The sequence below is a fragment of the Lactuca virosa genome, chromosome 5 (genome assembly GCF_052849685.1).
Source record: "Lactuca virosa cultivar CGN04683 chromosome 5, Lactuca_virosa_CGN04683_v6, whole genome shotgun sequence".
Lineage (NCBI taxonomy): Eukaryota > Viridiplantae > Streptophyta > Magnoliopsida > Asterales > Asteraceae > Lactuca > Lactuca virosa.
Window position 1 is genome coordinate 286,164,871 of NC_136430.1, and position 13,106 is coordinate 286,177,976.

Below are 13,106 nucleotides of genomic sequence, written 5' to 3' on the forward strand. Positions count from 1 at the left end.
TTTATTATATGTTATATTCATATATGAATGATACTTAAATTGTAAAAAAAAATTAATCATACTTTTTATTCATAAGTGAATAACGAATGTACTGTAGTAAAAACTTGATTCATTTTTATTCATTTATGAATAACGATAGCTGAAATATAAAAAAAATAAATTTTTTATTTTATCTTAAAACTATATCAATATGGATGTCTATTTACAGAGAATAAAAAATCATGAATTTTGGTATATTTAAAATCATTTTTCGATAAAAATAGCTTTTTAAAAATTAAAAAAAAACGAAAAAACTATGTTTTTGTATATATTAAGGTAATGCTTAGCATAGTTTAAGGAAACATGTTTTGTTGGAAAACACATGTCTATTCCTTTCCCATTTCCGTTGGTACGACGGAGGCTTTTGCGGCAAAAATAAATAAGTGGTTGAGAATGATTCCCCCATTCTCAACCTTTTTTTTTTCTCAATTGAACTCTCCTCTATATATATATATATATATATATATATATATATATATATATATATATATATATATATATATATATATATATATATATATATATATATATATATATATATCCCCTAGCCGTTGCTTCCGCTGGATAAATGTAGGTGCGTATATACATATATATGATGTTTGCATATATATACTATCTACACAAAAGCTTGGCATGTAGAAGATGATCCAGAGGGAGTAAAAAATGGCGGCTGCTACCAAATTCCTTATCATATTAACTATACTTTCGCTTTCTGTTCTTGTACCGGATGGATCTCCAATAAATGAAACCCAAAGTGCTCTTTCTTTGTCCAGTTTGCAAGATGATGGTGAATCCAAAGTCAAAGTATTTTTCGTAACCATTCCTTCCTCCAAAAGAAAATATGCTTCCTTATTTTGATTTTAGTTTTGCAGTTTTTCTGATAGAAAACTTTGTAACCTATGTGTTTGATCGATAGGAAAATGACATTACATTGGCAAGAATCGAAGAACAGTTAGCTAAGGCAAGAGGCAAAATCCGCAATGCAATTGTTGAGAGGAGCTTTATATCGTCTCCAAAAGATAGGAGTTTATTCCCCAAAGGAACCGTCTACAAGAACCCATTTGCCTTTTTTCAGTTAAGTGTTTAAATCATAGAACTTTCTTGATCTTTTTGGTCCGATTCCTTTAAGATACTGTTAATTTTCCAGCTTACAAAACCAAAATTAAAGAAATGATTGCTTAAAGTAATTTTCTAGTTTTTTGTTGCAATTGTGCATTTTACTTCTGGTATAATGTTTATTTTATTGCCTGTAAATTAATCCTAAGAGTTGATAATATAGATGAAGTCATGAAGCTCTTAAAACCTTAAAATAAGTTTATTTTTTCTTTGAATGGTCTTTTCAGAATACATTGCCAAACTGATCCTGAAATATAAAGCATTGGCACTATTAGCCCTTTAGATTTCAACTTTTGGATTTTCTTGAACCATGATCAGGAGTCATACGGAGATGATGAAGACATTCAAGATATGGACTTATAAGGAAGGAGATGCCCCCTTGATGCATGATGGTCCAATGAAACTTGTATACAGTATCGAGGGTGATTTCATCGAGGAGATGGAGAGAGAAGGAAATCCGATAGTGGCTAACCATCCTGATGAAGCACATGCTTTCTTTATCCCTTTAAGTGTAACCAACATTGTTCACTACCTTTTTACGCCTGAGGAAGCCTGGGGTTTTCGTGAACGGATGCAAGCAATACTCGAAGACTACATTAAGGTGATTGCAGAAAAGTATCCTTACTGGAACCGTAGCAATGGAGCTGATCACTTCTATGTATCATGTCATGATTGGGTGTGTATATTTAGCTATTAGTTACCTATTTTTTCTTACTTAATTAACCTCATCATCATAGGTGCATTTTTCTTACTAATCTACCATGTGTATGTAGGGTCCAATTGTTTCAACAGGAAACCCTAAACTCTTTAAGAATTTCATAAGAGTGCTTTGTAATGCCAACAGCTCGGAAGGTTTCGATCCAAGTCGTGATGTGTCGATGACAGAAAGTACAGCGCCATTCAACAATATCCCAGTCATAAGTAGTGGCCACTCACCTTATAATCGTTCAATCTTTGCATTCTTTGCGGGTGGTATACATGGTGATGTAAGAAAACGTTTGTTCGAACATTGGGGAAACAATGAAGATAAAGACATTCAAGTTTACAATTACCTTCCAAAAGGACAAAACCACACTGAATGGTTGAGCAAAAGTAAGTACTGCTTAAGTCCTAGCGGCTATGAAGTTGCAACCTCTAGGTTAACAGAAGCAATCTATGTGGGATGTGTTCCAGTAATCATCAAGAAGAATTACGTTATACCATATAATGATGTGTTGGATTGGAGTCAGTTTTCAGTACAAGTGCCTGTCGACGACATTCCAAATCTCAAAAAGATTTTGCAAGACATACCTTTTTCCAAGTATTTGGAAATGCAAAAAAGATTAATCGAAGTGCAAAGACATTTTGCAGTTAACATTCCAGCTAAACCTTTTGATGTCTTTCACATGATTTTTCATTCTGTATGGCTTAGAAGACTTAATGTTCGATTGTTGAAATCTTGACCACAACTAATCTTATTGTAATGTTTTTTTTAGAACTGCGTGTAATATTTTAGTGTATATCGTGAATGACAATGTATGTATTTTCCATATTAAAATGACAAAATTGCAAGAATGGTGTATGTGGTATGCAAAAAGTGGTTTTTTTTCGGCCAAAAAAGTTTGGACCATCATGAGTGGTTCAAAAGTTTTATTTTCGTGTTACTTTAGTTCAATTTGATTTGAACTTTTTTGTAAATACGATTTTGTCTTTTATTATTTAATTTTCCATTCTTGTTTTATTACCAACAATTAAAAATTGAACAAAAATAAAATATATATATATATATATATATATATATATATATATATATATATATATATATATATATATATATCTCTCTCTCTCTCTCCGGGTTTGTGTTTGATAAACACCCAAAAACATATTCATAGATTGAAGAACACTAAAGAACATTTTCCGTCACACCACCGTTCGACCACCCTTCGCCACCACCTCCGTCTGCCACCTCCACCTCTATCTCCACCTAAACTTTTTCTGCCACTTCATCTCCACCAAAAAATCATCCTAGAAACAAAATCAAATCTCATGAACACGCACACAAAATCAGATGAACACACACACGCACACACACACACACATAAAATCTAATGAACACACACCCTAACCAAACCAGAACCTCTTGATAAACATATCTGAAGAAAATCTAACAACAAAAAGAAGCGCGAACGCAAAAGAAGCAAAAAGGCAACGGCATAAGGGGAGAAGGAGAGAGACGATGTCACCAAAAAAGGAGAGACATCGCCGACTACCCCTCCATCTGTCTACATCTCTCTCCTTCTCTTGTTGTCGTCATTCTCGTTTCCTGAAAGCCTAATATCATCGCCCTTCTCGTTTCAAGATCTATAAGAATGAGTCTAGATTATGGTTTCATTTTGGTTTTCAAGATTTGAAACCCTATCTGTAAGAGAGAGAGAGAGAGAGAGAGAGAGAGAGAGAGGTAGCGTTCCATCAAATTCAATCTGTAGATTTCTTGGGTTCTTGAGTTCTAAAAAAATGTTTTTTGTTGTTGGAATCGGGTTAGAAAACACACACACATAGAAATGTTTTTGTTCCTGAAATCATTGATTCTATTGTGCTCTTGATGTTGTGTGTTGTGTGTATGATAGAGATGGGGTGTATGGATTTATTTTTGATTTTCAGATCACAACAAAACACACATATTGTAGTTTTATATCCAGATCGAATTTCCAAAAACCAGAACATCAAAGAAATGGATTTGGAACACACACACAAGATGACAATAACACATACAAGAAATCTGGAACATGAACACATACAAATAAAAGATCTGAACTCAAGAACTTAAATTTCTAATTTTTTATAAGCAATAACAAGTTTGGGTTGTAGCATACAACCAGCTAAAGCTTTTTTTAGAGAGAGAGAGAGAGAGTATTTTTTTTAATTGTTGGTTATAAAACAAAAATAAAAAAATTAAATAATAAGGGGCAAAATCATCTTTACAAAAAATTTCAAACCAAATTGAACCAAACTCACAAAAAAAATGAAAGTTTTCGACCACTGTTACTAGTCCAAACTTTTTTTGCCCAAACATGCGAGTTTTGACATACTACAAAGACCATTCTTGCAATTTTGTCTATAAAAATTATAAACTTGCATAATTACGAAAAAAAAATTACTTGCAAGATTACTCGTATGCATAGGCTCGAGTAATTCAGATTCACTACTAGAAAAAAGGACAATTTCCGATGGCCAAATCCATCGTAACCATTGGAAATGGCTTTTTATCAGCAGTTTACAGACAAAAAAATATCGAAGAAAAGAGTGAGGCTAGTTTTTAGACCGGTTTCGAAAAAAAAATTCTGACAGAGTTTACCAATAGAAAGGATCTCCAACCGCCGTCTGCTGTGCATGAAGATATGTGACAAATTTTTTGTCTGAAATTTTTTGAGATGAACTACAGATGGATTTTTTTTCATCACAATTATTGTTCATATTTTCTACAAATTTCTCGAGGATTTGGTTGTGAACCATTTCATACGGACTGTCTTTAGTGACATATTTGCGACAAAGTTTATGTTTAATTATGACAGATATATGTACACTCTGTCGCTATATTAACAAAAGTTGCTATATTAACAATTAAAAGAAACATTTTGACTTATATTATATTCATGAGCATTAAATACAGAAACATTCTAAAAAACCAAATACCTAAGGTTAATACGTATATGTGAATCTCTTTTTGACTACAATACAGTAATATACATAAAAAAAATACTCGGATAAAAATACTAATGATTGTTAGTATGTTAGCATATAGGGTAAATTCTAATTAATACCATGATTCATAATATATTGATTGATTAATAGTGAAAGCTAATCATCAATATAAATAGGAATACATAAGAGGCATCAGCCTAACCTAAACCCTAAGGGCCTTGGGTCTAAAGGCTATATTGATTTTACATATTATAAAGAAAAATTATGGATTCTGCCTTCCAAAACTGACAAGTGTTCTTCAAGGGCTGAACTGACTTTTGCAAAACTTGACTTAATTGTGCCTTTTAAACTTAACGTAAGAATCAATAAGATACATTATGTTTCTTTTGGCCAAGGAAAGGTGACGCAGATAAAAAATGTATTAACCCTAATTACCAAATCGTCATTCCACTTCATTATAATCTCTTTTCTAAAGCTTTGTAAATATGTGAAGTTTACAGTAGATTGATTCTTGGCTTTCTCTGAGCGTGGTTATTCCAGAGTTTGGGTCTTCCACATAAATCTTTATGCCTCTCTTATTTTTATTTTTGATAATTCATTGGTGGTTGTTTGTGTTTGATATCTTAATTACATTCAACATTGAACTAATATTATTCTAAATTATTCGGAATCTTAGTATGTTTTGCACATAAGGTTACTATAATTGCTATTAGAGCTTTCGAGATTTAGTATTAGTTTATTGGGATTATCGTAGCAATTGATTGATCATGTCTTTGATGGTGTACGAAGTTCGTTGAATCAAAACACTATGTTTCCCATGTGGCAAGAAAATATGATGAGTACACTTATACAGATAGATTTACACAATGCATTTTTGGGTTTTGAGAAGATACATACTTCATGGTCTAAAGAGGAAAAAGAGATGGAAGATCTAAAAGCTTTATCCCAAAATTTTTTGCACTTCTCAAACGATGTTTTACGGGATGTTTTAAAGCAAACTTTAGTGGCTTCTTTATGGCTAAAGTTGGAGAAAGTGTTCATGTCTAAGAGGTTACCAAACAAGTTGCATTTAAAGCTATGATTGTTCAATCTTACAACGATTGACGAGAGTTCTTTAACTGAACATATATCCACATTCAAAAAGTCGTTCGGTAACTTAGAAAATATAGACATTTGAATATGAATATGAAGATTTGGCTTTATTTTTACTATCATATTTGCCTCAATCTTATACTCCCTTTTTGTGATATTATTTTTATAGACATGACACTCTCATTTTGGATGAAGTTTTGACAAATTTAGATTCAAATGAGAAAACGAACATATTACAAGTGGTGGTTTAAGTGACATGAAATTATAATGTTCAAATGTTAAAAGGAAGAACGAGAAATCCTACAATAGAGTAAGATCTGAGTCTAAAAACCAAAAAAAAATTGCAATTACTACCATAAAAAAGACGCATAATCAATGAATGTTTCAAGTTAAAGAATAAATAAAAAGAGAAAGCAGCATCAAGTGGTAAACATGGTAAAACTTATGGTGAATCCAATGTGGCAAAGAATGGTTGTAGTGGAGACCTTCTAACAGTTTATTGAAATGGTGTAAAATCTACTCGAGAATGGACACTAGACTTTGGTCGTCCTTTTTACATGGATCCTAACAGAAATTGGTTTTATATGTTTGATGAAGTTAACTAGATCAATACCACATGTTCAGTGGTTAGGCGTGGCTCAGTAAAAAAATTTATATTTGATGCAGTTACGCGAACAATGGGAAATGTTAAATATGTTCTTGACATTAGATAGAACTTGTTACCCCTCAGTTCCTTAGACGAAAAGGGTTATGAGTTTGTTGGAAAAAGTGGAGTGCTCATGGCATTTCAATATGGTTCTGACACTTTAAGGGCCAAACGAAAAACCTCAAACCTCTAATTTCGTGATGGAAAAACAATTTCAAGGGATGCAACTAGTTTTTCAAAATCTATATATGATCCAAACTAGTCTTGTCATTGTCGCCTTTGATTAAGTCATATTATTTTTCAAGGCATGTATGAATTGAGTCGAAGAGGATTACTTGGTGAATAAAAGTTTGTCAACTTCAATTTTTGTGAAGGCTTTTTATATTGTAAGGCAAAAAAAGTAAGGTTTATAAGTGGTATTCAAATAATCAAAATAACTACTTAACTATGTTCACTCATATTTATGAGGACCAACGTTAGTTGCTTCGGAAGATGAAGCTTTTTTATATGCTTACTATCATTAATGATTTCTCAAGATCGATCTAGTCTTTCCTTTTAAAACATAAGGGAAACATTTTTGTACTTTTAGATTTTGGAAAGTATAGGTTGAAAAGTAGACGATATTGGCGGTAAAGTATCTTCATCAGAATAATGGGCCTGAGTTTTGCTCAGAGGGGTTAATGCCGATTGCTAATAGTAAGGCATCACTCAATGTCGCATGATGGTTTATACGCCTTAGAAAAATGGTGTAGAGAAAGATGAATAGCATTATAATGGAGAACGTTCGGTATATGCTTTCTAATTCAAAATTTGCAAATTCCTTTTGGGCTAAGGCAACTTTAATTGCTTGCTAACTAATCAATCAATCACTATCATGGGATGTTTAGGAGAAAACTCCTTTTAAGTTATAGTTCAGGAAGCCTGCAAATTACATAGTGTTAAAACCATTTGGATGTCTAGCTTATGCATATGTTGACAATGAGAAGTTAGAATTGAGGGTAATTAAATGTGTTTTTCTTGGGTGCAATCTTAAGGTAAAATGATACAATTTGTGAAGTTTTAATTTGAAGAAAGTTATTATCTCAAGTGATATTACATTTAATGAGACTTCCATGATTCAACAAATCATTGATTCTTCTATTTGTATAGAGGAATCATCTGGAACAAGGAAAGATGATACTCAAATTGAGGTGGAGCTTCCTACCTCATGTACTACCTTTCAAGGTACAGTATAGTGTCAAGTTTCTCCTTCTCCATATGAGCTCATTGTTGTTGAAAATTCAATGTATTCACAACCACAAGTTATTATTCCATGTATCTCAAGAGATAGCTAAGAAGACAAGTTGCACCTCCAAAGAGGTATGCCGAAGAAATTTTTTGCTTATGATATTATTGTTGTTGAAGACATTTAATCAAGGCTATTAAGTCTAAATACTCAAGATGATTGGTATTAACAATAATATGGAACATTTGAAAAACAAAAGTACATGGGGTATGATTCCTTCTCCGAAATGAGAACCAACCCCCCCCCCCCCCCCCGTTAAGTGCAAGCTGGTTTACAAGCTCAAAGAACATGTTTACGTGGATAAAATAGCAAGGTATAAAGTTCGGTTGGTAGCAAAAGGTTACAATTAGTTTCCATGTTTTGATTATATTGACTAATTATTAAACATATGTTGTAGACTTGTAGTGTAACTAATTTTTTTATACTTTTAAACATGAAGTTATATTTAGTGGTTATCAAAATGAGATTCAAATTCACAATGGTATAAGGGTTTTCTTATAAAAAGAACTTATTTTTTGACTTTTTTTTTTCTTTTTAGACATAAATTATTTTTTTCAAAAAAGACTCAACGTTTACCTATTACTTGTTATTTGAACCTCCAACATGTTATAGGTAATTGAGTCTTTTCCATAAAAAAAACCTACACTTTTTATTATTTTCCCGATTTGCACATAAAACTTTTTTCAGTAAACCCAACTTTAATTTATTTGTTGTTATTTCATTAATGGAGTTGATTACCAACGAGTAACCACATACACCCTAACACACATGCGCCCTAATCGTTGATCGCCTAAAAAATGATCAATTCTAAAACCATAGGTAACATTTATTCTTGTACACCATATTGAGTCCCCTAAATTTACTTGTTTCTCAAGCTAAGAACATAAATTTAGTAAGGAATGCTAAAATTAAATTATGCTATATAAGGATGAAACACCTCTATTAACTTTATATCCCAAGGCTAAAGGTGCACTGATAGATGTCATTTTATGCATCATTTAGGGTATTTTTTATTATCATTTAGCATCAAATTTTGTACATTTGCATGTCATTTGTTTAAATAATATCCAATTTATGTATTTTATTAGAATTCCCATACTGCTAGCATTTTGTGTTATTTTCATATAGTTCGAGTGAAGTAGTACTTTGGGAGCAGCGGGATGCATATTTGGAGCCTAAACGGAATTGGAACCGAAGGAGGATGTTGAGAATGCTTGAAAGATGTTTTGGTAAAGAAAATTTTGATTGAATTGATCATACGAAGATAGATTGCTACAATCTGAAGATAAAAGATGTTGTTGGCAATTTTGACCCCCTATCATTATTTTGACCATATCTCATGAACCGTAACTTCGATTGACGAGATTCAAAATGTTCTTAAAACTAGACAAAATTGCGGACGACTTTCATGGTTGTGAAAAGGCCAAATCTAAGACTACATAGGCCAAAAATGCAATCGCAGGTATGATCGCATGTTTTTCCTACAATCACATGTTTGCCATGAAGTTTCCCAGGATCAGAATAAGCCGTCTGGAAGTCTGAAACAAAAACTCAAAACCTGCGATCGCATAAATGGCCCAAAGTTCCAGAAACATCAAAAAAAGCATCCTGCATCATTTAGGGGAAAATCTGGTAAAATTCAAAAACCTGTGATCGCATATTTCGATTTCTTTCTCCGGAAGTTTCCGCCTTGACTATAAATACAACCCTCATTATCAAATGCAGAGGAAGACGATTCCAGATGGCATAATACCCTTCTGAAGATGATTTATGATACCTTTCGGCGACTTTTGGAGATCTGAAGCTGCGAATCATCTCACATATTTAGTTTATCTAGATTTATCAATAAATGTTTCTTTTATCTAGTTTAGTTTCGGTTTTAGCCATGTCCGACTAAACCTTAGTTTCAATTATGCATAGACTAGTACTTTTCATGTGATTAGTTTTCATATATGCTTCTCTTCTTGTGTTTCTATCTCTATTTTTCAGTTTGAGCTTAATGAACGTTTGATTTTTAATTCTTATTAGCCTGATCACCTAGCTAGGGTTTTTATCATTCTAGTTAATCAGTTAATAGAGTCTGTAATTGTTCTTGTCAACAGGTAAAAAGTAACAAGTATCAGATTGGTTCCGTTTTGGGATTTAACTTTGCTATAAACTGTAAAAATCATATCTTTATGCTTCAACTTGTGAGAAGCATTGAGTATTGCTAGGAATTTTACACAGAACTTAATGCAAAATTTTTGATTTAAATAAGAGCTTAATTAATTGAACAGTAAAAAGTTATGGTTAATTCAAAGAGCTTGTCTTGGTTAACTAATTTATATAAAAGAGATTATACTAGAGCTTGTTAGTTTTTCTCAGTACCATCTCAGATAGAACGCATTCTGAATAACTAAATCTGAACTAGTTGCATGATTAGGAAAGTCACAACAAAACTGAAATCATTTTTAATATTGATTTTCGTTTAATTTTTATATCACTGCAAATTTTAGTTTTTTTTGTTAATTCAAAAACCCCTTTTATATTTTCTGTTTCTTGACTGCATTGTGTCTGATGCAAAAAGACATTGACCGTTACGCTGTATCCCTGAGGATTCGACCCTGCTTCCCTGTGCTATATTTTTAGTGCAAGCAGCAGCAATAAATTTTATTTGTTTAAATCGGGTGTGACAACCGGTTTAACAAATTTGCGTCGTTGACAAGGACACGATGCTTTCTAATAGTTTTATTCCGAGAGTTTTTTCTTCAGGTACACCTCTTGTTTTTTATCCAGAAATCGAGAGAACTGCAAGGAAACTGATGAAAGAAGCAGCAAAGAGAAAACAATCAGCTGGTTCATCATCATCTTCGGTACCACCAGAAATCACCACACCACAAGGTAGTCCCTTGTGGAACGAACCAGATCTGAATTTTTAGTCTTTTCTGAAAGTACCCCCATCTTCTCCTTTAAACAGCCCCTATAAAACATACTTCCCACCACCCTCAGTCAAATTTGAACCCACATATTATTCAGAATCCGAATCTAAAGAATCAACCATGAGTGGAGGCGAATAAGAAAAGACTCTCAGAGAGTGGGCCACTCAAGAGGTTAATCAGCAGCCCCTCTGTATTACTTTTCTGGAAGCCGAGAACTTTAAACTCAAATCTGAGCTGATTCATCTTCTTCCCACATTTCACGGTCTGGAAAACGAAGACCCACATAAATTTCTAAAGGAATTTCATGTGGTTTGTTAAGGAATGAAGCCACATGTTGTCACTGAAGATCAGATAAAGTTAATGGCATTCCCCTTTTTAGTTCAATATTCAATAAGAGAATGGCTATATGAACTCCCATCTGGTTCCATCACCACTTGGATGTTTTTAGAGAAATATTTTCCAGAAACTCGAGTTTCCAGTCTCAGGAGAGAAATCATTGGGATCAAACAAGGAAAAAGAGAAGCTTTACATACTTACTGGGAAAGATTTAAAAAGCTCCTAGTTCGGTGCCCACAACATGGGATCAGCGATTATCAACTCTACCATTGCTTTTACGAATGTCTGATACCCATGGAGAGGCGTCTGATAAATGCTTCCAGTGGTGGTTCCTTAGGTCATATGACACCAACAGAAATCTTGGAGCTGATCGAGAAGCTGGAAATAGAGTCAAAACATTTTGGAAACGAAGATTAGTGGTATCCAAATCAACCATAGGGAGTCAAGAAAGTCAGCAATGCTCATCTGGAGTCTCATATATCTGAATTGACAAAGGTTGTTCTGCCCTTGACAAAGGAAAAAATAGTTGCAAAGAAACCATGTAGAATTTGCTTGAAGACGGACCATCCTACTGATATATGTCCGATTCAACAAGAGGATGTTGCTCCAGTCAAAGCTGTCAAAGGATACCATCAACATAAAAGCTTTAATCAACCTCCTAATTTTATCAAAACAATAGTTTTCATCCAAGGCAGCAATTTCAACATCCTCCGGGTTTTCAACAGCAACCAAATTATCAACAAAATTTTTAGAATTCAAATTTTTAGAATCAGAACACGCATCAGCAACCCAACAGTTCCAATGTGGCCTTAGAAGATTTAGTGAAGAGTGTTGCCACAAGCACCCAAGCATTCCAGATAGAAACCAGAGCTAGTATTAAGAATCAGGAACAACAGGTGTCTCAACTTGCCACTTTTGTGGGTTGTTTGGAATCCCAAGGAAGGTTACCAGGACATACAGAAAACAATCTGAAGCAACAATATGAGTGTTATTTCCTTAAGAAGTGGGAAAAGTTATGGAGACTGAAAGACCCACACTTTCGTATTTCTGAAAGACCCAAACTTTCATACTTGACAATATAGTTACTTCAAACATGCTACTTGCATATTCATAAAAACAATATTTTACATTGATAAAGAGATTACAAATGACTGGATACAAACCGACTATTACAAAGTGTTATATATTACACAACTACCCAGGATACTATACATTTATACATACATGATCCCTAAATACAAAAGTAATATTACAACTATTCTAAACCTTCCGACAGTATATGACTATACTGGTTACTTATCTCCTGCAAATTTGTTAAACATTGAGAGGTTAAGCGGTGACGCTTAGTGAGTTCAATAATAGATAAAATATAACGTTATGCCATATATATATTTCAATATGGCAGAAGCAAAGAGGAACAAGGAACCACAAGGCATATGTGAATCATGTGACAAACTTTCCATATCAATCATTGATTTGATTCAAAGATATAGAATCAATGAGACATAACAATTTCCATCCTTGATATACATCAATAAAGCTTCAGCCCAAATGGCACATAAGACATACACTTTCTGATTAAACATTTTGGTAGATTTCAGGCTTTCAGCCCTGTCTAACCTTCTGCCAATACCATAGAATAGAAATCATTCTCTTACGGAGACATGTTCTACATGGCCAGAGGCTACATACCAGTACCAACGTGAATCTAAGTCCTTTCTTTGATCACATGGTCAAAGGTATTTCTTTGCTATAAAAAATAACGAATAAAAAAAAATAACACGGGAAAATAACACGGAATAATAACACTGAAAAGCACATAACACATATAACACATAACACACAATCGTTCCTATATATTAAACTCACCTTGAAATAACCGGGGGTTAAAATAGTAATTTGAGCAGCATTTCGGCTCCAAATATGACTTTATTCGTTGAAAACCGAGAGATTTATTGAAAACCGGGCTCTGCAAAGGTAGAGCTTCAAAACT

General features: G+C 33.3%; 1 protein-coding gene across 1 annotated transcript; it reads left to right on the top strand.

The window, feature by feature from the left end:
• Nucleotides 1-602: 602 nt before the first annotated feature.
• Nucleotides 603-2,709, top strand: LOC145113058 (putative glycosyltransferase At3g42180). The gene is made up of 4 exons (XM_079049162.1): nt 603-843; nt 956-1,113; nt 1,474-1,831; nt 1,929-2,709. Exons 1-4 carry the CDS (start codon nt 703-705, stop codon nt 2,595-2,597), a joined length of 1,326 nt encoding a protein of 441 aa, XP_078905288.1. The 5' UTR covers nt 603-702; the 3' UTR covers nt 2,598-2,709.
• The last annotated feature ends 10,397 nt before the right edge of the window (nt 2,710-13,106 follow it).